The following is a 24,382-nucleotide window of genomic DNA, read 5'->3' as shown; positions in this document are numbered from 1 at the left end:
TTTTTGCTAAATTGGAAGGAGGAGTAGCCCTTTTAAGAAAGGTTTATTGACATCAAAGTTTTCCTGCTATAAAAGTTTTCTCATTATATTAAGGACCAGTTGACCTAAGGAGCCTCATTTAGGAGACGGTAATAATAAACAACCATCAGGTTCATTTCCTTAAGGCTAATGGGAATCCAAAATTATAGACTGAGTCACAATATGGAAATTCCATTTGAGGGATCTGTCCTGTAGACCTCATACAGACAAATATACTTTTCTACAATCCAATATTTTTCCTCCAATAAGGAACATATTTTAAATTCATTATGTCCATCTGGATGTCATTTAAAAAGTAGATCATTCTCACACAAAATGATACCCTCAATGTTCAAGCTATGAATTGCAAGATCATTGATTTTAAAGTTAGGAGAGACCGCAAAGGTTATCTAATCCAATTAAACCCTTCATTTTTTAAATGTCAAAATAAGACATTATAAATACTAAGTCACTTGCCAAAATTCCCACAAGTAGCAGATCCAAAATTTGGATCTAGGATTTTGGAGTCCAAGTCTTGCCTTCTTTCCACAGAGCCACCCACATTTTGACAATTTTTCAAGAGTTTTTTCCCTTATTTGTAATTTATTAGTCCCTTTCTTTCCAACTATATTATCAGAGATATTAAGCATTTCATAAGAGACAAGACAATGTCTGGCACATAGTAGGCACTTAATAAATGCTTGTTGATTTGACCACAGAGGGAAAATCTAGATGATGTATAGATAAAAGTAAATGAAATAAATGCGATAAAATTTAACATTTTGCTGTTACTGTTCAGTCATTTCAATTTTGTCTAACTCTTCATGGCCACATTTGAGTTTTCTTAGCAATGACACTGTATTGGTTTGCCATTTTCTTCTCCTGTTCATTTTCAGATGAGGAAATGGAGTCAGAGTTAAGTAACTTGTGTAGGATCACACAACTAGTGAGCTTCTGAGGCTGGATTTAAACTCATGAAAATGAGTCTTCCTGATTCTAGGACCATCATTCTATCCACTGTACCACCTAGCTGCCCCATGACATATTTTATATATACATTAAAATACACATTTTAAAATATATAAAAGAAAATAAATTAAATTAAAATATGTGTATTTTAAAGTATAATGTGTTAAATGATAATAAAATACAATAAAAACCTACTTGAAAAATAAAATTATTATCCTTATTCTTGAGTTCCTTTCTTTTTTCCCAGAAGTATGACTATGGCAAGATGTCACTGTTTTGCTAAATAGATACTAGCCAGGAATCCCCAACGCTGAGAAATTGCGCATAGGCTTACTATTATTAGCAAGGTGGTTTTTTCCCAAGGTCATGTCCTGCTATGCCAAAGATTTTAAGGCAAAAGGAAAGGCTGATGCCTTTGAGAGATTATTCCTGTTACTGCTGAGAATAAGGAGTCTATATTATTCATTCTTGCCACTGCTTTCCCCTGAATTCCTATCCCGACTCTGATCTCTGACCTGACCATTGCCTCTTAGCCAATTCTGGTGAAATACTTAAAAGCTCTGACCAATAGGAGAGAAAAGTGGAGAATTTCTGAAAAGTTAATAGGAAGTTTTTTTTTTTTTTTTTTTTTTTTCCTTTTTTAAACACCCTGACTCTGGAAAGAAGCTGTGAAATTATAAATAGTCTGAGCAGTAAGAACAGAAGAAACCAGCGATCAAGCGGGGTCTGCAGAAGAGAGATGGTGAGTCCATTTTTTTCTCTTTTCTTGTGGGAAATGCATTGTTCTGACTAAATAAGCTGGGAAAGTGAGGGGACCAGTTAGTCAGATGATTAAAGAGTCACTCAACGTGGAGAAAGTAAGACCCATTTGTGTCACTTCATAGCTTCCAAAGTGATTTGACTCTCACTTTTCCTTTCAAATAGTCAGTGAGGGGAACAGGGGCTTCATTTTATCTCCATTTTTTTAGATGAGGAAAGATCTCAGGGAGCTTATTTATTTCCCTGAGGATACAAAACTGGCCAGTGCAGAACCAGAACGCCAGGTTTAAGCTTAAGATCTTTTTTTCCCCCTGGCATTCTGGGGCCGCTTCATTTGTTCTCCCCAACTTCTCAGCAAAACTCTGGTATGATCCTCCTCGATATAGTGTAGTGGAGTTCTTAGTGGCTGTACTGGGGGCAGAACCCTGACTAAAAGATGTCTCAGTCCCAGCTCTTCCTTTCTATCTCCCAGAGGGGCAGCTTGCTACATTTTATTTTGCTAGTGCTACAGGGAGCTGGCCAAGGTCTCCAATTGCATCCAGGACCATCTCCATTCATCCTGAACTATATCTGAATGAACTCAGATGACTCTGGAGGGGAAAGTGAGGCCAAATTATCACTCCTATCCGGATCCTTTCTTTGTTCAAGCTTAACAAAAAACATTCTTTATGTGAGTCTGACAGCTAATGTGGATTTTATATTTTCCATTATACTTCAAAGATGAGTTTTCTCATCCTCTTTCCTTTTTCTCATTCATATATTCCAGTGTAGGACTCTAAATCAGGAAGACCTGATTTTGAATTCTGCCTCTGACACTAACTCAACCCTGAATAAATCACTTAACCATTCAGCCTTAGTTCTCTCTAAAGAAGAATAGATTTGTTTTTTGAGTCAACTGGTGTTAATTGACTTGCCTAAGGTCACACAACCAGATTCATGAAGCCAGATCTCAGGTCCTCCTGGTTCTGGAGTTAGTGTTCCATCCATTGCCCTTGCTGATTTTTTTTTAAATAAAATTAATTTTGTTAACTAAATCCCTAAAACAAAAACACCAGGAGTTAAGGCGTGAACACTAGTTTAATCACTATGGGAAGCAATTATATAATGGGAGGCAAGTCATTTAACCTTTTTCTGCCTCTGTTTCCTGATCTGGCCAGTGAAGATAACAATTCACAATTCTGTCCTGCTTTTTAAAATTCACAAAAGGACTTTCTCTTCAATAGCTCTGCAGGATAGATAATGCAAGTGTTGTTATTATTTCCATTTTTTTTTTTTGTCATGAGATTGAAGCTAAGGGAGATTGAATATTTAAAGGCCCTAGATATCTGGCATCTGTTTGAGTTGAGAGGTGGAGAGCTGACCTCAATCTTGGGAGTTAGGAAGACGGGCTCAAATTTGAATTCAGACACATTCTGCCTGAGTCACTGTGGGCAAGTCATTTAACTACTCAGTGCCACTAAGCAATAGGCAGGTAAGTGACGCTATAGTTCATAGAGGGCTGGGCATGGAATTGCTGCCAGGCTCTCATAAAAAACTATTTTTGGTAAGCTTGAATAAAGAAAGAATCTGGGGAAGGATGATATTTAGGTGCTTATCAAATGTTTGAAGTAGTTTTAAAGGCTGATATTAGGTAATATGGACATTCTGTTAAGTTTCCAAACATATTTAGACTTTTTTCTTCAGAATATCCAAAATCACAGAAATCGACATATTCCTTAGTTTCAAGATTATTGATTTTCATTTTCCTGCTGTTTTATTTGGATATTATTGAGCCAATGTTAGCAGGGCAAGTTTCTTGAATTCAAAATCTGATTTCAGACACTTACTAGCTGTATGACTAAGTAAGTCACTTAACTGTTTGCCTCAGTTTCCCCATCTGTAAAACAAGCTAGAGAAGGAAATGGCAAACTATTCTGGGAGCTTTGCCAAGAAGACCCAAAATTGTTTCATAGAGAACTGAACATACCTGAAAGGATTGAACAACAAGGAAGCCTTTAAGTAATTACTGAGGTTCAGAGCCAATCTGCATGTGTGGAAATAGTTTCTACACTAATGAAATGATTGGTCTGGAGCCAAACAAAATACAAGCTAAATTTTAAAGTTTTGAGTTGAGTTGGCAGGGTAAATTCAGTGCTTGATCTGGAGTCAGGAGATCTGGGCTTTTAAATCCCACCCCAGAGGCTTATTAGCTGTATTTCACCTTTCCAATTCTCAGTTTCCTCACGTGTAACTCGTTAATAATAATCATGGTGAAACACAAGGTGCTTCAAAAGATAAAAACTCTTTGTAAACCTTTATAAATAATAGTTTTTTAAGAAATTTAAAGGTGAACTAAAACTTCAGGAATACCTTGAAGTCTTTTGCATTAGTCCTGCATTTTGCAGGAATACAGACACCTGGCTGAAGAATGGAAGGGATATGAAGAATACTAGTAGTTCAAAAGCAATGTACTGCTTCCAGTTTGATTTCAGTTCAATTTTGAACCCTTGGAGGAAGATGCGGATGTGCTCTCATCTGCCTTATATCATGACCCAATCAAAATGAGACACCTTGGGTTATATCAACTTAACAGAAAGATTCTAGAATAAGAGTAATCCAGAGTAACATCTTATATAGATTTATATAAAAATTTATTCTGAGCCTCCTGATTGCTTAGTTTTTGAAGCATGGATTTAGAGGCTAAACTGTCAGCCCTATTTGGTAGCTAAAGAAGTAGAGGTCCATCCAATTATACCCTGCTATGGCCCTGGTCCCTCTTAGCATCCATACCCACAAATGGAAATTGCATCATTGGGACACAGTATGTATGGGAAATGGTACTTGGTGACTGGTTGGTTGGTAACTCTTCATGTAGGAATTATTGAAAAAGGAGCTTCAAGTGGGAAGGGTGGTAGTTGAGAAGGAGTTACCTGCTTTTGACTTGGCATGTAATTGCCTTGAGTTTTATTGCATGGTAGATTGACTAGAAACATACCTGCTTCCCTGGAAACCCTCAGCACAGAAAGATAGGAACAGCACCATAGCATTCAACATTTTTTTTTCCTGGATCCATGATTTCATCAGGGAGAGAATTTGTTGTATAGCAACACTTCTGTGCAAATGAGCAGTTTTGCTACAATATAAACTATTAGAATGTTGTCTGAGGATCCAGTCTCAAACACTTGACATGTATTCATTAGCTGTATAATCTTGGTCAAGTAACTTAACTCTGATTTCTTCATAGAGAGAAAGACACACACACACATACAGAAAAACAGACAGACAGAAGGGAAGAGAGAGACAGAGAGATAGAGAGACAGAGAGAGAGACAGAAATAGAGAGGGACAGAGACAGGGAAACAGAGCCTGAGGTAGAGACAGAGACAGAAACAGAGACAGACAGAAAGACAGAGACAGAGAAACAGACAGAGGTGGAGAGAGAGACAGAGAGACAGAGACAAAGAAACAGAGCCAGAGATAGAGACAGAGACAGAAACAGAGACAGATAGAAAGACAGAGAAACAGACAGAAGGGGAGAGAGAGACAGAGAGACAGAAACAGACAGAGACAGAGACAGAGAAACAGAGCCAGAGGTAGAGACAGAGACAGAAACAGAGACAGATAGAAAGACAGAGACAGAGAAACAGACAGACAGAGGGGGAGAGAGAAACAGACAGACAGAGACAGAGACAAAGAAACAGAGCCAGAGGTAAAGACCGAGACAGAAACAGAGACAGACAGAAAGACAGAGACAGAGAAACAGACAGACAGAGGGGGAGAGAGAAACAAAGAGACAGAGACAGATAGAGACAGAAAGAGACAGAAACAGAGAGAGACAGAGAGACAGAGACAGACAGAGACAGAGACAGAGAAATAGAGCCAGAGGTAGAGATAGAGACAGAAACAAAGACAGAAAGACAGAGACAGAGAAACAAAGAAACAGAGAGGGGGAAAAGAGAAAGAGAGAGACAGAGAGAGACATGGAAAAAGAAGACACAGAGAGAGACAGACAGAGATAGGGAGACAGAAGAGAGAGTAAGAGACAGACACAGAGAGAGAGACAGACAGACAGAAGGATGTTGTTTGGGGCACTGAGGGTTAAAATGACTTGTAAACAGTCACACAATCATTATATGTTGAGATGCAGGACTTTGATCTAGGTCTCCATATGCAATACTAGATTGCCTCTTTTATGCTTCCAGTCTAAAAAGACAACCCCTCCCCCCAAACTTAAGTATAACTATAGGCAAAGAACATTAGATTTTATCCACAATTTATGTCTAAATTTATGTTCTATTCAGTGCCCATCACATTTTTTTTTGGTACTAAGTATAAAAAATTATTACAGTTAGCAGTGGTGAAAACAACCTAATAATGAGGTAGTAGGAGAACTGAGAACAAGATAAGTCACCATTAAGGAAATTCCTATCTCTAAATTTCCTGTGAAACACAACAACATTATTAATCACCAAGTTTTAACATTCCTAGTGGCTGACAGAAAACCACAGGCTAAGAAATTAGAACTCAGGTTCCAAGTTATAAAAATATGGTCAATCTTTATCTGAACCGAAAATAGGTGACTCTTAAATGTAAACATTTAATCATTTTTGATACACTGTCCTGCTAATGAACTTTCAGTTTGACATGAAGTACTCTGAACAGTTGGAAATTTGATGATTTCAATAATTATGGTCTGATCTAAGTTCTTCTGTAATTAGAGGAGTCAACTCTAACAGTCTCCTGAGGGATGATTGTTAAATTTTGTGCCAACATTTATACCTGAGAAACTGCCAACCAAATAGAACAAATCAATACTTGATTTATTTTTTGTTGTTGTTGATGATTTCACAAACTTAAGGAAGTAATAGAAAAGATCCTGGAGAGTCAGTTGTTAAATTCCCTGTGCATAACTGAACAAGAAACTACACCTAAGTATGTAATAAGGTATAATGGAAATGGCATTGGATTTAGAGTATAAAGAGCTGAGTTCAAATCTTGTCTCTTCTGCTTATTATGTCTGTGAAACTGAGCAAAGCATTTCATTTCTCATCTTGAATTTCCCCATGTGTAAAATGAGGTGAGTAAGCAGGTAACTGGATGATTCCTTAGGCCCTTTCTAAGTCTATGATCCTGTCTATACCTTATCCCTACCTTATGAACACCAAGTAACACATAGTCACATTACAGACCAGAGATTTTTCACTTTTTTGTGCCATGGGCCTCTTTAGCAACTTGGTGAAGCCTATGAACCCCTTCTCAAAATAATGATTTTCAATGAAGAATATAAAATACATAGGATTTAAAAAGAAATGAAGATTCTTTACCTTTTTTTGTTAAAAAAGGTATGCAATTCCAATAAACTTGTGATGGAGAGAACCATCTACATCCAGAGAGAGGACTAGGGGAACTAAATGTGGATCGCAACATAGTATTTTTACCTTTTTTTGTTATTGCTTGTTTGCTTGCTTATTTTTTCTTTCTCATTTTTTTCCTTTTGATCTGATTTTTTAAATGCATCATAATAAATGTGGAAATATGTTTAAGAGAATTGCACATATTTAACCTATATTGGATTACTTATTGTCTAAGGGATCAGGGAGAGAGAGGGAGAAAAATTTGGAACACAAGGTTTTGTAAGAGTGAATGTTGAAAATTATCTTTGCATGTATTTTAAAAAATAAAAGCCTATTATAAAAAATAAAAAGGCACGAACCATTTAGCTATTGGTGAAACCTAGGGTACTCTTCTGAGAAGAATAATGTCTTTAAATGCATAAAATACTCAGGCTTATGAAGGAAACAAAAATTATTGAAGTAAAGATGTAATATTTTTCTCATATAAATTCATAGACTTCCTAAAATCTATCCATAAACATCTTGGGAGCCTGTCTATCCCAGGTTAAGAGACTCTGCTCCAGACCCAGACCATTGAAGACATGTAACTGATCAGCCCTTGATCATAACAGCAAACCTACGAGGAAAAGTGCCATATTTTTAGTGTGGCAAAAGCAACCATTTTAGGAGATGGGTGAGAGAAAGACAAAAGAAATAATCTTGAGTAGATGCTTTCAGTTGGACATCTCATAAGTATGGGATCTGAAAGGGTCAGCAGAGGGAAGAGTATATGGGAGAGCTTCTATATAAACTAATAGTGACTCACTCATGTAACACATAGTGGGGGCAGTCCTGGGCATTCTAAGGGGTTTGCTGAAGGTTCTCAGTGGTCCTAATTTCTAATACCATGCGTATCAGGGACAGAGTGTAGAGAGAAAAGCTCCTACTTCAGCCAGTCCCACAGGTATATTGAGGCTGTCACTGAAGATACTTTTCCTAATTTTCTTACGTCACTTAGTAAGCAGTAGGAAGGTACTTTAAGGTCAGTCATGGAAACCATCAGTTAGCTGGTGAACAATTCTTTTTCATCAAGTCAGCTTTCAAGAATGGAATCTAAGAATGAGGCAGAGAAGAAAATACTTTATCATCATCATCACATGCCAATATTATAATGATCATGAATAATGAAAATAATATTATAATAATGACATTTATAGGGCACTTAAAGCTTTTGGACTAAACCTATAATTTCATTGATATAAGGAACTCTCAGTGAAAAAATTCCCTGTTATGCTAGTGTTTTTCTTTTAAGATCATCTCCAATTTGTACTGTATATATCTTGTTTTTAGGATTCATTAGCATGTTATCATTCCAATTATACAGAAACATACTCTTTAAGGACAAAAACTAATTTTGCTTTCTTTTTATCTAGCACCTAACATTTGGTATAATAATAGCCATTTAATATATGCTAGTTGACCTGACAATAACCAATTTAATTGAACACTTTTCTGCATTTTATGTGATCAAGTTGTCAAGGGACTCTCAGATTCAATGTCTTGTCATAGACAACACTTGAACCTAAGACTTCTTAACTCAGAAGTCAGGGCTCTCCTCAGTATATCAGGCTGCTTTGTAATGTAAAATTTACAAAACGTTTTCTACAGATTATTTGGGGTAGGTAGTACAATTACTATATGGAAACTGAAGCCCAGGAAGTAAAATATCTTACTTGTGGTTAAACAATCAAAACTTATCAGAAGTGAGATTTGAACCTTGAGTTTCAAAATTCCTAATCCTACACAGTCCTTACTACTTATCTCTTCCTACTCTCTACAACTTGGGACAAGTTACTTAAGTTTCCTAAATGCAGAATTGAGGTAAATGTGACTATCTGGACCTGTGAATTATACTGCTCAAAAGTATTGAGAGATCAACTTTAAACTGATTATTAATTGACTATATGACCTAAAGGGAAGGTGCCTTATCTTGTTTTCAGGTTTGCTATCTAGAAGCCTTCAGGAACGGGAGATTTCAGAGGATTGTCTTTGACACTATCTTGATCTCTGGTAAGTTTTAGCAAAACCCTTCCCTAAATCCTGGATATCTGGGGCTAAGCACAGAGTCAAACAGAATTTGGGGGAAAAAAAAAAAGGGAGAGAGTTATTTCAAAAGGAAATGATTCTGACAGATAGATTCCTGGTGGGAGTCAGAGTCAGAGGTGGATTTAGGGTTAGGTTACCATAAATGGTACTGAGCTTCAAGAACTGCTCCATCATGTTGGGACTTGTGTTCCTGAGCCTTGTGATCAGTGTTGTGTTGCTGGGTAAGAGTGAAGAAGCAACTTTGGGTAAACCCCATAATGGCGTGAGGGGTTTGGAGCTGCCTGGAAAGAAGGCTTATAAACAGGAAAAGGAGCTGTTTCCAGGTCTGATTACTTTCATTGTCCACCTCTTCCAGTGGGAGCCCGCCTCTTCTGTCCCTGGGACAACTTCCATCAGCCACAAAACAGTAATTTGGACAACACTTTAGATGATTCATAATACCTTCATCTGATCCCTCTATTTCTTACCTTTCAAGGATTTGGAAGAATTAGTTTAATTTGTTTCTTACAGATTAGGACATGTATACAGAAAATTTAAATGAATTTCCCAAGAAAGGCAGCATAGTCTTATGAAAAAAGTTCTAGACTCAGAGCCAAGAGATCTAAATTCTAGTCCTAACTCGGAGACGTATAAACCATGTGTCTTTAGCCATTTCATCCCTTAGAACTCAGTAGCCTCATAGCTAGAATAGGCAGCAGAAGTATGAGTCCAAAATTCTAAGATTTTTTTTTGCTTTATAACAAATGAGCAATTCACTTAAATGAAACTAGCTTCCTGCTTTGAAATACAAACTTTTCTATCTATGTTCCATTTCATATCGAAGTTCCATTGGATGAAGTGTTATAACAAAGATGGCTACCACATTTATTTGGGGTCTATAAAAGAAGTAATCATAAGCTTCTTGAACTACTTCAGTATCTTTTCCGAGAAAACACAGAATAGGTCACAAAAAGTAGGACACAATTGAACAACCACAAGGCATTCAAGAAGTTCAACAGAGAAGGGTGACAGTCTTGGGGAGAACGCCATCCCTTTGATCAGAGGGTTCATTTCTACCTATAATCAGCATGAGAAGTAGGTTATAGAGGGAGTGGACAGAGTGCTGAATTTGGAGTCAGGAAGATTTCAGCATTTTTTCCAGCATCATACTCTTACTTGGGCAAGTCACTTATTCCTGTTTGCCTGAGTTACCTCATCCATAAAATAAGCTGGAGAAAGAAACAGTCAACCACTCTGGTATCTTTGCCAAGAAAACTATAGATGAAGTCATGAGGAGTAATAGAATTAAACAACAACAATAAAATTTCATCTTCTACAGAAAACTTTCCCAACCCCTTTAAATGTAGCATCTTTCCTCTTTTAATTATATATCCTACAAATTGATTTTACAGATTTGTTTGCTTGTTGCTTCCTCCAGTCAATTTTAAGTTCTGTAAAGTCAGGCACTGAGGATTTTCTTAGGGTTAATTTATTTACTCAGAATCACACAGCCAAAATTTATTAGACAAGATATTAAACCTTCATCTTCTGGATTTGAGGATAGCTTTCCACCCTCTATGCCATGTCATCTCCCAAAATAATTATGCATTGGTTGCTTTAAAATAAAATAATGATTTTTCTTCAAATTGTCTGTGGGGAGCATGGGCAGAAAGGAGGGCTTTGGCTGTTTGGGCTATTAATCTTATGGACAAATTCTATTGACTATCTATGATATTCTTTGTGTCATTGTTTGCATTTATGCTTCTGTTCTTCTCAATATAGTAATTTGCTTCTATTTTCTCTTTATATCAGCTCTGATTATTCAGATCCAAGTGGGAGCCTGGACATACCATTACAGTGATCAGAAAATATATCCTTGGAATAGTGCTCGGAGATTTTGTCAGAAACTTTATACAGACTTAGTAGCCATTCAGAATAAAGATGAAATTACATACCTCAATGAATTTTTGCCCTACCATCCTCAATATTACTGGATTGGGATCCGGAAAATCAACAATATTTGGACCTGGGTGGGAACCAATAAAACACTCACAAAGGAGGCTGAGAACTGGGCAGAAAATGAGCCCAATAATAAGAGGAATGACCAGGACTGTGTGGAAATCTATATCAAGAGAAATTCTTCCTCTGGGAAGTGGAATGATGAACCATGTATGAAAAGGAAAAGAGCATTATGTTATAAGGGTAATACGCCATCTATTTCCTCTAAATTTGGTTTGTTAGGTTAAAAAAAAACCTGTTTTTTTTTTCTAAAGTAGTATTAAATATTGTCCCTGCCCACAGGGTGCTTATAATCTAGTTGGGGGACATAAGACCCAGGCATATGAAATGATAATCATTTGAGATATACAGATATTCATTCTTTTTTGAACAGATATGAAAGATATTCAGCTTTTGTCCATCATCAATGGAGATAGAATTAGGAAAAATAGGTGAATGTAGAAGGGATTAATAATGCTTTGAAATGGGCTACAAAAGAGAAATGTAACAAGCCCTTTCTTCCTCTTTAGAAATACTTGATAGTTGAATAGGTAGGTCTCAGTTGTCTCAGGGGACAAGAGATGTTTCTAGCTGAAAAAGATAGACCAGAGAATCTCTGTCATTTTGTGATCAAGATGAAACCCAGGACCATTAAGATATGATTTTTTTTTTGCTTCCATGCCTCTTCTCATACTACTGCTAAGGCCTAGAATGCCTTTTCTATCTATCCCTCTCTGTACATCCCCCACCAGTTCTACCTACTGACATCTTACTCATTCTTCCTTTAAGCCCCAGGACAATTTCTATCTCCTTCATGAAACTTATCTTAAACCCCTCAGCTGGAAGAGATTTCTCCTTTTTTTGGCTCTCTAGACTTCCTGCTGAGAGCCACAATGAAATACAGAAATCGGAGCTCAATCCTGTCCTAAACCCAGCTCTTCTGCTGAAGAAATCCCAACATTGTTTCTTCTTATAAACTAGCCCAGTTCACATTTTATAAATAAGGAAACTGAGGTTGAGAAGTTGTAAAGAATATCCATATAAAATAGGAATTGATTTAGAGTTGGAAGGGAACTTCAAGATGGGTTAGCCCAATTCCATCATTTTATAGGTTAAGTAGTTAATCCAAGGTCACACAGCTAGTGTCAAAAGTAAAATTTGAACTCAAGTCCTTTCCACTTGCAACATTAAAGCCAGATACACTTTTTACTTCCAATCTGGTTTTCCAACTACCACAGCAGGGAAGCAGGGAAAGGGCTCATAGAAATCCAAGATCCCAACTTATAAACTTTCCTTGGTTAAAAAAAATAGGACTACCTGGAATACTGGAACTTGTACCCTCTCTCCCTGGCCACAGAATAAGACACTGGGATCAAATACACTGTTGTACATTGTCAGATGGATTTTTCTTTGAATGATAAATTTTGGACAAAATCCCTGTGATTCCCTTGTTTAGCCTGTCAGGTCATATATTCTTTTACCAACATCTTTCTACAGTAGGACAAGACTGAAAATAGTTTTGTTTAAGAAACTGCCATCCATTTCTTTTGGCAAATTCTTTTTTCTCTGGCAGACTTGGCGTGGCTCCACATGGGGCCATTGGATCTCTGGATTCTTACACTAATCCTTAGTTATAACTATACAAGATGTCAATGCAATTCTTATGTTGGAGGCACCTGTAATTAAAAATGTACCTTTTATATCTCTTTCACAAGTGCTAATGAGTTTAACCTACCTGTACCCATACAGCCTCCTGTGAACCTTTCTCTTGCAACAATCAGGGAGAATGTATTGAAACTATTGGAAACTATACCTGCTCTTGCTACCCAGGATTTTATGGACCAGAATGTGAATATGGTAAGGAGAGTGTTCCATTTAATTCTGTTTCATCCATTATCATCTCATATAACAGTATATATATTATATATTTTATTGTTATTAATATATTATTAATATTAATAATTATATAATATGAACAGCAACAGGCAAAATACTAGGAAGTCATTGATGATGAGGAACTACTGAGGAGCAGGAATATTGGGCTCACGGCTCCTTACCACATTATCTACAAAATGTCACTAGACACATAAACTTGACCCAAACAAACAAAATATTTTATACTTACAAAAGATAATTTCTTCTTATATCTCTTTGATTTGAGGAAGAAGATCAAATAAGACAAAAAGAAAAGGGGAAAAACCACAAGAAGCAAATGAAAAATCACTTTCAAGCTAATTCTGTTCATTTCTGAGGCAATGGTACATAGCATACCTTGAAATGATGATTTTTTTTAATGAAAGGACTAAGAAAATGTGTATAACAGGCTAGCAAATTGTGGCTGAAAGTCAGTGTTAATGAAATGATCACAATTACTTTGTTTTTTTATTAGGTTTCTGATTTTGTATTGTAAATCATCTCCCAGGGAAGCAATTCCGTTCCCATGTGGGCTAACAATTGCTCTTCATCTTTCACTCTTAGAGTAAAAGTAAAAAGTAAAAAAGTAAAAATGTACATCTTTTACACTGCCTAGAGCACTGAGAGGTTAAGTTACTAGCCCAGGGTCACACAACCAGCATTTATTAAAGATGAGACTCAAACACAAGTTTTCCTGTGCCTGAGGGCCAATTCTTTATCCACTATGCTATGCAGCCTCTTGCTCTAATTTTGTATTATCTTCTAGTCAGGAATGAGTGGTAATGATGCTGTATTTTCCTACAGTTGTAGAGTGTAAAGAACTTGACCTCTTTCCTGGCAATATGCGAATGACCTGCAGTCATCCTCTGGGAAATTTCTCCTACAAATCCACATGTAATTTCTACTGTATGGAAGGACATGAACTGAATGGACCAAGAACGCTGGAATGTTTAGCTTCTGGGGAATGGACAGCTGAGATCCCACAATGCTCAGGTGTGTAGCTTCCATTTGCTTTCTACTCCCTGAACAACTGGAACTTAAGAAATGACTGCTTTCTTAAAGGAAGAATAGGAAGAATCTAGCCTAGCGACCACCCAACTATAAAAGATCAATATTCCATATCACTAAGAGAAATGCTCATCTGACTCAGCATCCTGGACTTTTAGTGGGATTTCATAAAGGTTAAATTTGGATTCTCAAGTAAAAATTCTGAAGGGGACTCCTTGATATATGTTCATTTCAAAACAACTTGATCTCCAGCAGAGAGGGAGCTCCTTTGAATTCAATTCTTATAGTTTGTAGTCCATCTTAACATGGAAGGTGTTTTGCTAAATGTTTGTTGGAGATGAATTGTAACTATTGATATCGGTTTACCCAGGGTCTCTACAAGGCAAATTTAAAAAAAGAAAGGAGGTTGTATCTTTTTCTGCCTTTGTTTATATTTACCCATCCATTTCCTTTTAAAGTGTCCCAGAGATCAATAGAACAGTTGTAACTTCCAAGAGACTTAACTTATTTTATTTCTCACCATTACTATTTTTTTAGTCACTGGGTGCCCAGCCTTGAAGAGTCCTGAAAGAGGAAATATGAACTGCTCCTATTCATCAAAGAAAAACGTCCATGGGTCCAGTTGTAGCTTCAGTTGTGAAGAGGGGTTTATACTAAAAGGAGAAGAAGTGGTCTGGTGTACCGCTGGAGCTTGGACAGCTCCAGTTCCACAGTGTGAAGGTGGGTTTGAAATAGTCATGGAGATGTAATAGCCCTCTATTCCCAGTGAGTCACACTGAGAACATCTGGATGACAATTGAATATGGGCAAGATTTTCAGTTATGGAACCTGCTTCCACCTGCTATTCAGCCACAACTTTGAATCCCATGGCCTTCTGAGACAGTGAGAAGGTGACTGGCTTTAGAAAGTCAAGAGCCTGGGATATCCTGGCAAAACAAGTATAAGAGCTAGAGTATCCAGGGGGTAGAATATGAGAAAGTCCAGAAGGAAAGGCCACTATGTATTCTAAAAAGCTTCAAATTACCATAAAGAAGTATTTGGATTCCAGGCTCAAGCCTGTCCAGAAGCTCTCTCCAATTAATAATAAAAGATAACACAGTGTTTCAAAGTACGTAAAGCAGTTTACAATTATTATCTCATTTGAGACTCACAAAAACCCTGGGAGAAAGTAGTTATTATTAACCCCATTTTGCAGATCAAGAAATTAATGCAAAGAGAAGTTAGATTACTTGCCCAGATTCATACAGCTAGTAAGTATCTGAGACTGAATTTGAACCTGAGTCCAGGGTCAGTGGTCTAGCCGGTGCTTGTTTCTTGCAGTCTCTATTCCCACAGACTTCCCCTTCACAGGACAGACTCCACCTCTGTTCTCTGTTTAAATGTAGTTTTCCTATTTCCTTGACAATGATCTATTTTCTCGTGCTTGTTCCATCCAGCTGTGAGATGTCCAGACCTGGAAGTTCCCAATGGAGGCGCCATGAACTGTGCACATTCACATGCCGTCTTTGCGTATGGTTCCACTTGCAGATTCTCTTGCCAACCTGGTCATAGAGTGAATGGTTTTGAGACACTCCAATGCTTGGCATCTGGCCAGTGGACATCACCAATGCCAACCTGCCATGGTACGTCTTTGGTAGTTCTAAATAAGACCTTGAGAAGTTTCCCAGCCCCAGTGAGTCACTTTAGTCCTGAATGGGAGGTTAGCTGGTCCCAGCAGGGACTAGGAATAGTACCATGGTATAAGGAGCAGGGATTCATTGGCTGTTGGGAACAGGTCTGTGGAATGTAATGCAAGATGAAGACAAACTGGATACAGCCATAAGTCAACTGCATAAAGTACAGCAAGTTGAATACTCAGTTTTATTACCTTTTCCATAGAGGATGGCTGACAAATGTTGGTTGAATTGATTTATTGAATAGAAATATTCAATGTAGGATAGATTTTTAAAAAAGGCTCAAAAGTAAGATATCAAAAGTAAAGGTACAATCTACAAATATGCTTCTTATGGCCAAGTTATTTCTATATGAACTGAACTGACTCCTAAATCCAGTTTGTTGACTAAGGTATTGGGAAGTTGCAATCTATGTGCCATGTACATCCAATGTGTCATAATCACACACAAAAATATCCAGCTAGTTTGCTGCATATGTGATGAATATACTTAAATTCCCCTCAGATGGAAACCCTTCTCTCCCCCACCATTCTCAAACATTTTCATTTTGTTCTTGGTAGTTTTGATGGAAGAATGGAAAGGTATTTTCTAAGCCAATGAAATCCCAGATCCTTTGATTATTGATACATTGATTCCCCTTAATGCCTCACATAGTGTACTGCATACAGAAGATGCATAAGAAATGTTTTCTATTGGTGCTGAACCAAACGCTGTACCTTAATTCAGTGAATGCTTTTCCATTAGCCATCACTTGTGATCCATTGGAAAGTCCTGTCCACGGAAGCTCGAATTGCTCATCTCAGACAGAATTTCAGTACAACTCCCGATGTTCATTCCAGTGTGCTGAGGGGTTCATCCTAAAAGGAGCACAGACCACTGAGTGTAGCGTATCTGGAACTTGGACAGCACCAGCCCCAGTTTGTCATGGTACAATGAAATTTTCTTGTTTTGTCAGTTATTTTAGTGGAAACATCAAATCCTTATGATAATAATGATGCAGTTGACATGACATTTTAAGATTTGAAAAGCATTTTCACATAGATTGTCTCACTTGATCCTTACCAATGTGGCAAAGGTGTTACTATTATCCCCATTTTTGAGATAAGGAGACAGAAAGTGTGAATTACCAGAGGACCACTAAGGCTTCTTCTAATTCTAGACCTCTGATTCTACAATTCTATGACTTTGTTTCAAGCACTCTTTAATTTTTGTAAAAATGGATATATCTCATTCGCTTCACCTATTCAATTAGTAATAAAATCTTGTGATTTCTTTCCATACAGCTTTTCTATGTGTTGCCTTCTGTACCACTATTATTATTATTATTATTTCTCCTCTTCCTTCTTCTTCTTCCTTCTTCTTCTTCTTCTTCTTCTTCTTCTTCTTCTTCTTCTTCTTCTTTTCTTTCTTCTTTCTTCTCCTCCTCCTCCTTTTCCTTCTTTTCTTTCTTCTTCCTCCTCCTTTTCCTTTTCCTCCTCCTCTTTTTCTCTTTTCCTTCTCCTCACCCAGGACTACACAACTCATGTAAAATGTCTGAGATGAATTCAGATCCTTCTACTCCAGGGCCAATACTCAATTCACTGTGCCACCTAGCTATCCTCTAGCTTCACTTCTAAGTACCCATCTCCCAAAAGCATCAGAAATGGCCTTTCTGGAGTAATCACTTCATATCATCCTTCTCAAAAATATTTTTATATCTTATAAATCTTTGATGATGTTGGCATGGGCATTCCCTCCACCAATGCAGGTTGCAATCCTTTCTCATCCTCTTTAATACAACAATCTCTAGTTGTTGCACATCCCCACCCCAACAGAAATCAGATCCAATGGCAAACTTGTCGCTGATACAGCTCTATTCAGTGAGCACTTAATAAGCAGTTATTATGTGCAAAGTGAGAGGCATAGCAAGTGTTATCTACTCTAGCCATAGTGGACACAAAAAGTAAATGATTAGTCCACGCAATCAGATTAAACAACCCAATTTTAGAATTTATGACCTTGACCTTTAAGAAAACCAGGAGCAAAGAAATCAATGAACAGTTTCATATTTACAATTAGATGGTACAATAGAGTGTTCGATCTGGAGTCAGGAAGACCTGGATTCAAATGCAGCCTTAGACACTTACTATCTGAACCTAACAAATCACTTAACTTCTGCATCAATAATACAGGAATTATAAAAAATATCTATCTCCCAGAGTTGTTGTAAAGATCAAATGAGATCCCATTTAGTTCAGTTCCTGCCACACTTATTAATTCTTCCTTCCTTCTTCCCTTCCTCCTTTCCTTTCTTTTTCAGCTAAGCAGTGCCAGGATCTGAGTGCTCCCAACAAGGGACATATGAGCTGCTCTCACCCTTTTGGAAACTTCATGTATAGGTCATCGTGTAGCTTCACATGTGAGGAAGGATTTGTCCCAAGTGGACCCCATGTGCTACATTGTTTGGATACTGGAAATTGGAACTCTCCCCCACCACTTTGTGAAGGTAATGTTGCTCCTTTTCTAACGTCTAGGGTTACATTTGAGAAATGGCTAAGACGAGTGGTTTAGCATCTTAAAAGCATTGGACTTCCATTGCCATATTGGTCCTAGAGAGGACAGGACACAGAGAAGAAGAGCATGAAATATAGTCCACAGCTCAATACTGTGGAATATAGTGGTAGAAGTGTAAGGAGAAGTCGCAGCCCTGCAGCTGAAATTATACTCTAAAACATGTGTAATACTGAGGAAATATGGACTTGGAGAGATTACAAAGAAGCAGCAAAATACTTAAGGGAGAGGAAGGATATAGTTCGGCTCTAGGAAAAGAGGCAGTCAAGCGATTAAACTTTCATTGCCCCTCCAAGAAGCCCAGTGCACTTTGTACATCCTGTAACACTCTTTGTGAGATAGGATGTGTTTTTATGATCCTTGTTTAATAAATAAGGAACTAGAGACAATGAGAAAAGGGAAGCCGCTTCCTCAATATCCTTCAGTGGTTCCAAGGTAGAGTTGGCACAAGAATCCAAGTGCCTTGAATTCTGTCTCCTAGATTAACGTCTTCCAAAAACCTTACATATAGCTACAGATTGACTCTCCTGACTCATTTTACCTTCACTATTCCACCCCTCTGAGGGTCTTAGCTATAGAGCTGGAAGAGAATGTGAGGATCATCTGGTACAACTGTCTCTTTTTTACAATTGAAGAAACTGAGATCCAGACAGAGAGAGAATGATTTTACCAAGAACATTCATCTAAAAATACTAAAGGTGGTGGGTAGCTAGTTGGTGCAGTGGATAGAGCACCAGCCCTGAAGTCAGGAGGACATGAGTTCAAATCTGGCCTCAGACACTTAACATTTCCTGGCTGTGTGATGCTGGGCAAGTTACTTAACCCCAATTGCCTCAGCAAGAAAAAAAAATAAAAATAAAATACTAAAAGTGGGACCTCTCAACTCAGGTCCTCTGACCTTGGTGCTTTTTCCATTAATCAGCACTATTGCCTCTATTTACATTGGTGGCAAAATACTTTAGTTATTTGTGGTATTTTCATGCACTTAATGTTTACCTTTGTTAGTTTTGTTTATATTAAAGTTACAGTTTCTCAAGGGCAGAGATTATGTATCCTTCCTCAATTTGTATATCATCCAGGAGAGTCTTTGTTGTCATTTGGTAATTTTCAGTCCTGTCTGACTCTTCATGACTCCATTTGGGGTTTTCTTGACAAAGATACTGGTTTAACATTTCCTTCTCCAGCTTATTCATTTTACAGATGAGGAAATTGAGGCAAACAGGGTGAAGTGACTTACTCAGGATTACACAGCTTAATATATGGCTAAATCTAGATTTGAACTTGTCTTCCTGTCATGGCACTTTATAGATTTGCCCTTTACCTGACAAGTGGAGTCCTGAAAAAAAATATCAGGAAGTTACTTTTTTTGCTTTAGATCAAGCCGTTGACCAAAGAGCTCTTGGCACAAAGTCTGTGATAATGAATGATACACACACACACACACACACACACACACACATTATCAGTGAATATGGTATTAAGGCAAACCTAAATATCATCGGACTTTAGCCACCAATCAGTCTTTTCTGTCAAGAACCAAAGGTTTTAAGTCTGGTACAGGATGAAGAACAGGCTGGTGATTGGAGGACCTGAAAACAAACTCTTTATCACAACTCCCACCTCTTGGCCAATTCCTTCAGTGCACACTATGGGACATCAACAGCTACAAGACCCAACATGAGAGAACAGGTATAGGGTGGAGGAGGGCAGTGAGGAAAGACATCTGCCACTACCAGAGCTTTTCTGAGAAACCCTTGGGTTTTGTGGAATTGAGATTAAAAGTCATTGCCACATATGGGTGTTCTCAGTGCAAGCTGATTGCCATTTGTTGCTACTTCCCATGACCTTTCTGTCCCCTTCTGTTTGTAATTTTGTCTTTCACTCTGGCTGATCTGTTCTTTGCCTTCCTTTCTCTTACGGGCTCTATGTCCTTTGAATGTTCTAAAGAGAGAGATGAACTAGACTAGACAATGGAAAGGGGCCTGCAGCTCTGTAACCAATGAGTCAGGAATCACTTTCCCATCTTGATGCTTATTTCCTTTCCATTCTTCATCCCATTTCCACCCTGACTGTTCCTGTCAGAATGGAAAGCCACAATACATTAGGAATTATACTTTGGGGAATTTTTTTCATTGCCTTTTCCGTTTGCATGGATGTTGTCTAGTTGGCTGTTTTCCCCAGGGAAGCAAACTTACAATAAATAAACTTTACTTTGAATTTGGGACAAAGTGACAATTTTGAGATGTACATGGAGGAAAGGTAATTATAGAGGGAAGGTGAGGAAAATTCCCTGAAAGCTTAAAATAATTTAGAGACCCAGTTCTCCTGTGTCTCAAAACAAGAAGACGACCAGTGGGAAATTCATCTCCAAATATCTCAGGCCTGAAGATTCTTAATAGTCACAAAGTAGAAATAGCAGCAAGATGACAGAGTGTTATACGTAGAGTCAGGAAGACCTGACTTCAAATCCTCGAAAACTTTCTAGCAATCTTAGTTTGGGCATGTCCTTTAGTCTCTCTCAATTTCAGTTTTTTCCTCTGTAAAATGGGAATTATTGGGATATAGGAATTGGCCTGGAGAAGAATGTTGATGGTAAGATCCTGTATTCTGGTCCTCCAACTTCCAGTTTTCAGACCCTTTTTTACTTGGCAGAAGCTCTATAGATGTCTAAAGTCCTGTACTATTTGGGTTCCTCAAATATTATTTGTGTGACTATATATATGTATATATATGTGTGTGTGTTTATATTTTTAATGCTTATTCAGTCATTTTTCAATCATATTTGACTCTTCATGATCCCATTTGGAATTTTCCTGGCAAAGGCTCTGCAGTGGTTTGCCTTTTCCTTCTTCACCTCCTTTTACAGATGAGGCAACTGAGGCAAACAGACTTAAATGGCTTGCTCTGTGTTATACAGCTAGTAAATGTCTGAGGTCACATTTGAACTCATGAAGATGAGTCTTCCTGACTTCAGGACTAGCACTCTATGTACTATGCCACTTAGCAGCCATGTATACATATCTACATCTTAACTCTCATTTCCTAAAATAACTAGTGATACAACAATTTTTAACACAAAAGGAGCCTTGCAGTTTCATTTAACAGTAGATCTTTAAAGACAAAGACTTTTAAATACAGAAGACAACTCTATACAGATGAAAAAACTAAGGTTCAGTCAAATGAAGGAAATACATTAACTTGGTTAAGGTAATACAGCTAGAAAGTCAGGGAGCCAAGATTTAGTTCTAATATTCTAACTGTACATTTAGAATTCCACAACACTGAAAGGGGAGGTGGGTTGTTGATCTCTGTGGATTCAAAAAAAAAAAAAAAAGAGTAAAAAGGCTGTTAAATTACTTGATGTTACAGAATTTACATCTTTGAGCTACTTGAAATCAAGGACTGGTTTGCTTTTTTTTTGGATCTCCAGTGTTTTATCACATTTCCTGGAACACAATGGGCACTTAATAAATGCTTGTTGACTTGCCTTACCATGCTTAGGGTAAGAGCAGTTGCATTCAACTCTGTCTTTACAAGTTAGAAAAGGAGTGACCCTAGTAAAGATGTATATATATACATATACATACATACAAATGTATGTACATATATACATATGTGTGTATGTTTAAAATTCCCTATTATTCTCCTGCTGTACATTCTAGCCTTCACTAATTCCATCAGTCATTCATTTGACAGAAAATAAGCTTCCACAATTCTTTTTTTTCTTTTTGCTGAGGCAATTGAGGTTAAGTGACTTGTCCAAGCTCCCACAGCTAAGAAATAATGTCTGAATTAATTAATTAATTCTGAAATTAATTAATGTCTGAAATCGGATTTGAACTCAGGTCTCCCTGACTTCAGGGTGGTGCTCTATCTACTGCACCACCTCGCTGCCCCACTTCCACAATTCTTAAAGAGATTTAAAAAAAGCTTTTAGATGATTTTCCTGGAGTGACAATAAAGAGCGAATTTATAACATATTTCCCCTATTCTGTTTGAGTGTTTATTTTGTTGATTAGTTATCTAGAAGAATATTATATTCACAGAGTAGTAGAGAGAAGATTCCTCTGAAGTTATCTTGGACAATTTCCCCACTTACAGAGGACATTTCTGGTTTATTTTTTAAACTTCTGATCATTTCTACTTTCATTATCTTATCTGGCCACATTTTGTACCCATTATTTTCTACAAACTACTTCACAAAAGGTTGTCACTCAAGCCAAAAATGCACTCTGTATTCCTCTTTCTCTCATTGAATCCTTAGCTTCTTTTAAGACTCAACTCAAGGACTATTTCCTACCCAAAATCCTTCCTGTTGTATCTGTGTATCTGCATACCTACCATAACCCACCAATAGAAAGTAAGCCCTTGAGGTTAGGGACTGTTTTGTTTTTATCCCTGTAAACTCAAACATATAAAATGCTTAAAAAATGTTATTTGGAATGAGTTGAAAAGCAGTTGAGAAAACAAGTATGGATTATAGGATTTTAGATGTAGAGCTGACTTTAAAAGTAATAGTCCAACCTCTCCATTTTATAAATGAGGAAACAGTTTAAGTGATTTACCCAGGATGACTGTCATTCATCCTCAGGTCATCCTGACATTCAGCCCTCTCTCTATCCATTATCCTACCTAGTTATCTAGAACAAATCAATTCTATTTTTGAAAACAACCAAAAGATAACTCCCCTAAAACTATGGATCATAGCCTTCTTTTTATATGCAGACTGTACATAATTAATCAATTCATGGAACTTATGTATTGCATTTCCACAGTGCCCTCTACTGTCTAATAACCATAATACTCCATAGTAATGTAAGTGAAAGATTTCTTTAATTATTCTGCTCACCCTATCCTCCTTTAACTATAAAGAATACTCTGCTCTGAGATAAAAGTTAGGCCAAGGTTTTATGATTGCTTTCAGGTAATATGTCTCTTAACTAAATTTAATTAAACTAATAGAACAATCCTTTCCAAAAGTTGACCAGCAAAATCTCTACTGATTCTCTGGTCATTCTTTATAAATTCCTTAATTCCTGAGAATTTCCTCTTCTTTGATTTTGTTTTTATGATGAAAGATGCCTATCTCAATTAATTAGGATGAAATAAACAAAAAGAAGAAATAGACAGCTGAAAAAAATACCATCCAAAGAAGAGTAATAATCAATCTTCCGTTAAAAATTATGTACATGTAGACAGCACAGTTTTTAATCTAGATTCTATGATCTTTCTTTTTAAAATACTGGAATAATTGTATTTCTTTTTTTTAAATTTATTTTATTTTCAATTCAATGAACAAAATAAGCATTTCCATAACACAGCACAATACGAGAAGATTGTTGTTGCACACGAAACTGCAAATCTACCATGTACAACTTGCTATTCCCTCCAAATATACAACAAAGTAGTTATCATGTAAATTTATTTTTTTCTTTTCCTTCAAAACCTATGTATTTTTATTTTCTGTATTTAAAAACATTATTCCAAGACAGGATCCATAAGTATTACTAGATTGCCAAAATGGTTTATGACACATACACCAATTTAGTAATCCCCTAATTTATAATCACTCATGGCCTGGGGGAAGCAAAAGCTACTGTCTTACACAGTAGATAATCTTAGTGTCTATTAATTAAAGGAGGTACTGAGCAAATTAGGTTGAGAAAAAGGCTTTGCATGTACTATTCTTCCCTAAGCATTAAATTTTTATCCACAAAACTTCTTAAACTTGGATCATAACTTCATGTAGGGTTGTATAACTGAATGTGGGAGATCTCAAAATTATAATTTATTATCAGTAAGTGTTTGATTTGTATACCTATTTTATATACTTATAAATCTGAGGTCATGTAAAAATTTCTTGGATCAAAAGGAGTCACAAGTGGAAAAAATTTAAGAAGCCCTGATCTATAAAAAATGAACTCCTTGAAGGGAGGGATAGTTTCATTCTTGTCTTTATATACCCAGTGATTAACTTGGTGTCTGGCACAAAGAAGGCTATAATAAGTAAATATTGAGTATTAGGAAACATTTCAGGAAGCCACGGAAAAGGGAATAAACAAAGGTTAACAGAAAAGAGATAGTGGAAAAGAATGTC

The 24,382-nt window shown here is 37.0% G+C and overlaps 1 protein-coding gene across 2 annotated transcripts in view; it reads left to right on the top strand.

Moving 5' to 3' along the window:
- The window catches only part of SELP (selectin P), a 41,780-nt gene that overhangs the window by 4,343 nt on the left and 13,055 nt on the right, over positions 1-24,382 (top strand). The window contains exons 2-10 of one of the 2 annotated variants that reach the window (XM_031936853.1): positions 1,654-1,729; positions 9,058-9,127; positions 10,955-11,344; positions 12,890-12,997; positions 13,859-14,047; positions 14,600-14,782; positions 15,499-15,684; positions 16,480-16,662; positions 18,035-18,220. In XM_031936853.1, the coding sequence (XP_031792713.1) occupies positions 1,727-1,729; positions 9,058-9,127; positions 10,955-11,344; positions 12,890-12,997; positions 13,859-14,047; positions 14,600-14,782; positions 15,499-15,684; positions 16,480-16,662; positions 18,035-18,220 (1,498 nt within the window). In that variant the 5' untranslated portion in view covers positions 1,654-1,726. Of the gene's footprint in view, positions 1-1,408; positions 1,730-9,057; positions 9,128-10,954; positions 11,345-12,889; positions 12,998-13,858; positions 14,048-14,599; positions 14,783-15,498; positions 15,685-16,479; positions 16,663-18,034; positions 18,221-24,382 lie in introns of those variants that run through there. The other variant, XM_023501764.2, reaches the window with a different exon arrangement.

This window comes from Sarcophilus harrisii, chromosome 4, assembly GCF_902635505.1.
Source record: "Sarcophilus harrisii chromosome 4, mSarHar1.11, whole genome shotgun sequence".
Classification (NCBI taxonomy): domain Eukaryota; kingdom Metazoa; phylum Chordata; class Mammalia; order Dasyuromorphia; family Dasyuridae; genus Sarcophilus; species Sarcophilus harrisii.
Note: the sequence above shows the minus strand (reverse complement) of the source record. Positions and strands in the feature narration are given on the sequence as shown.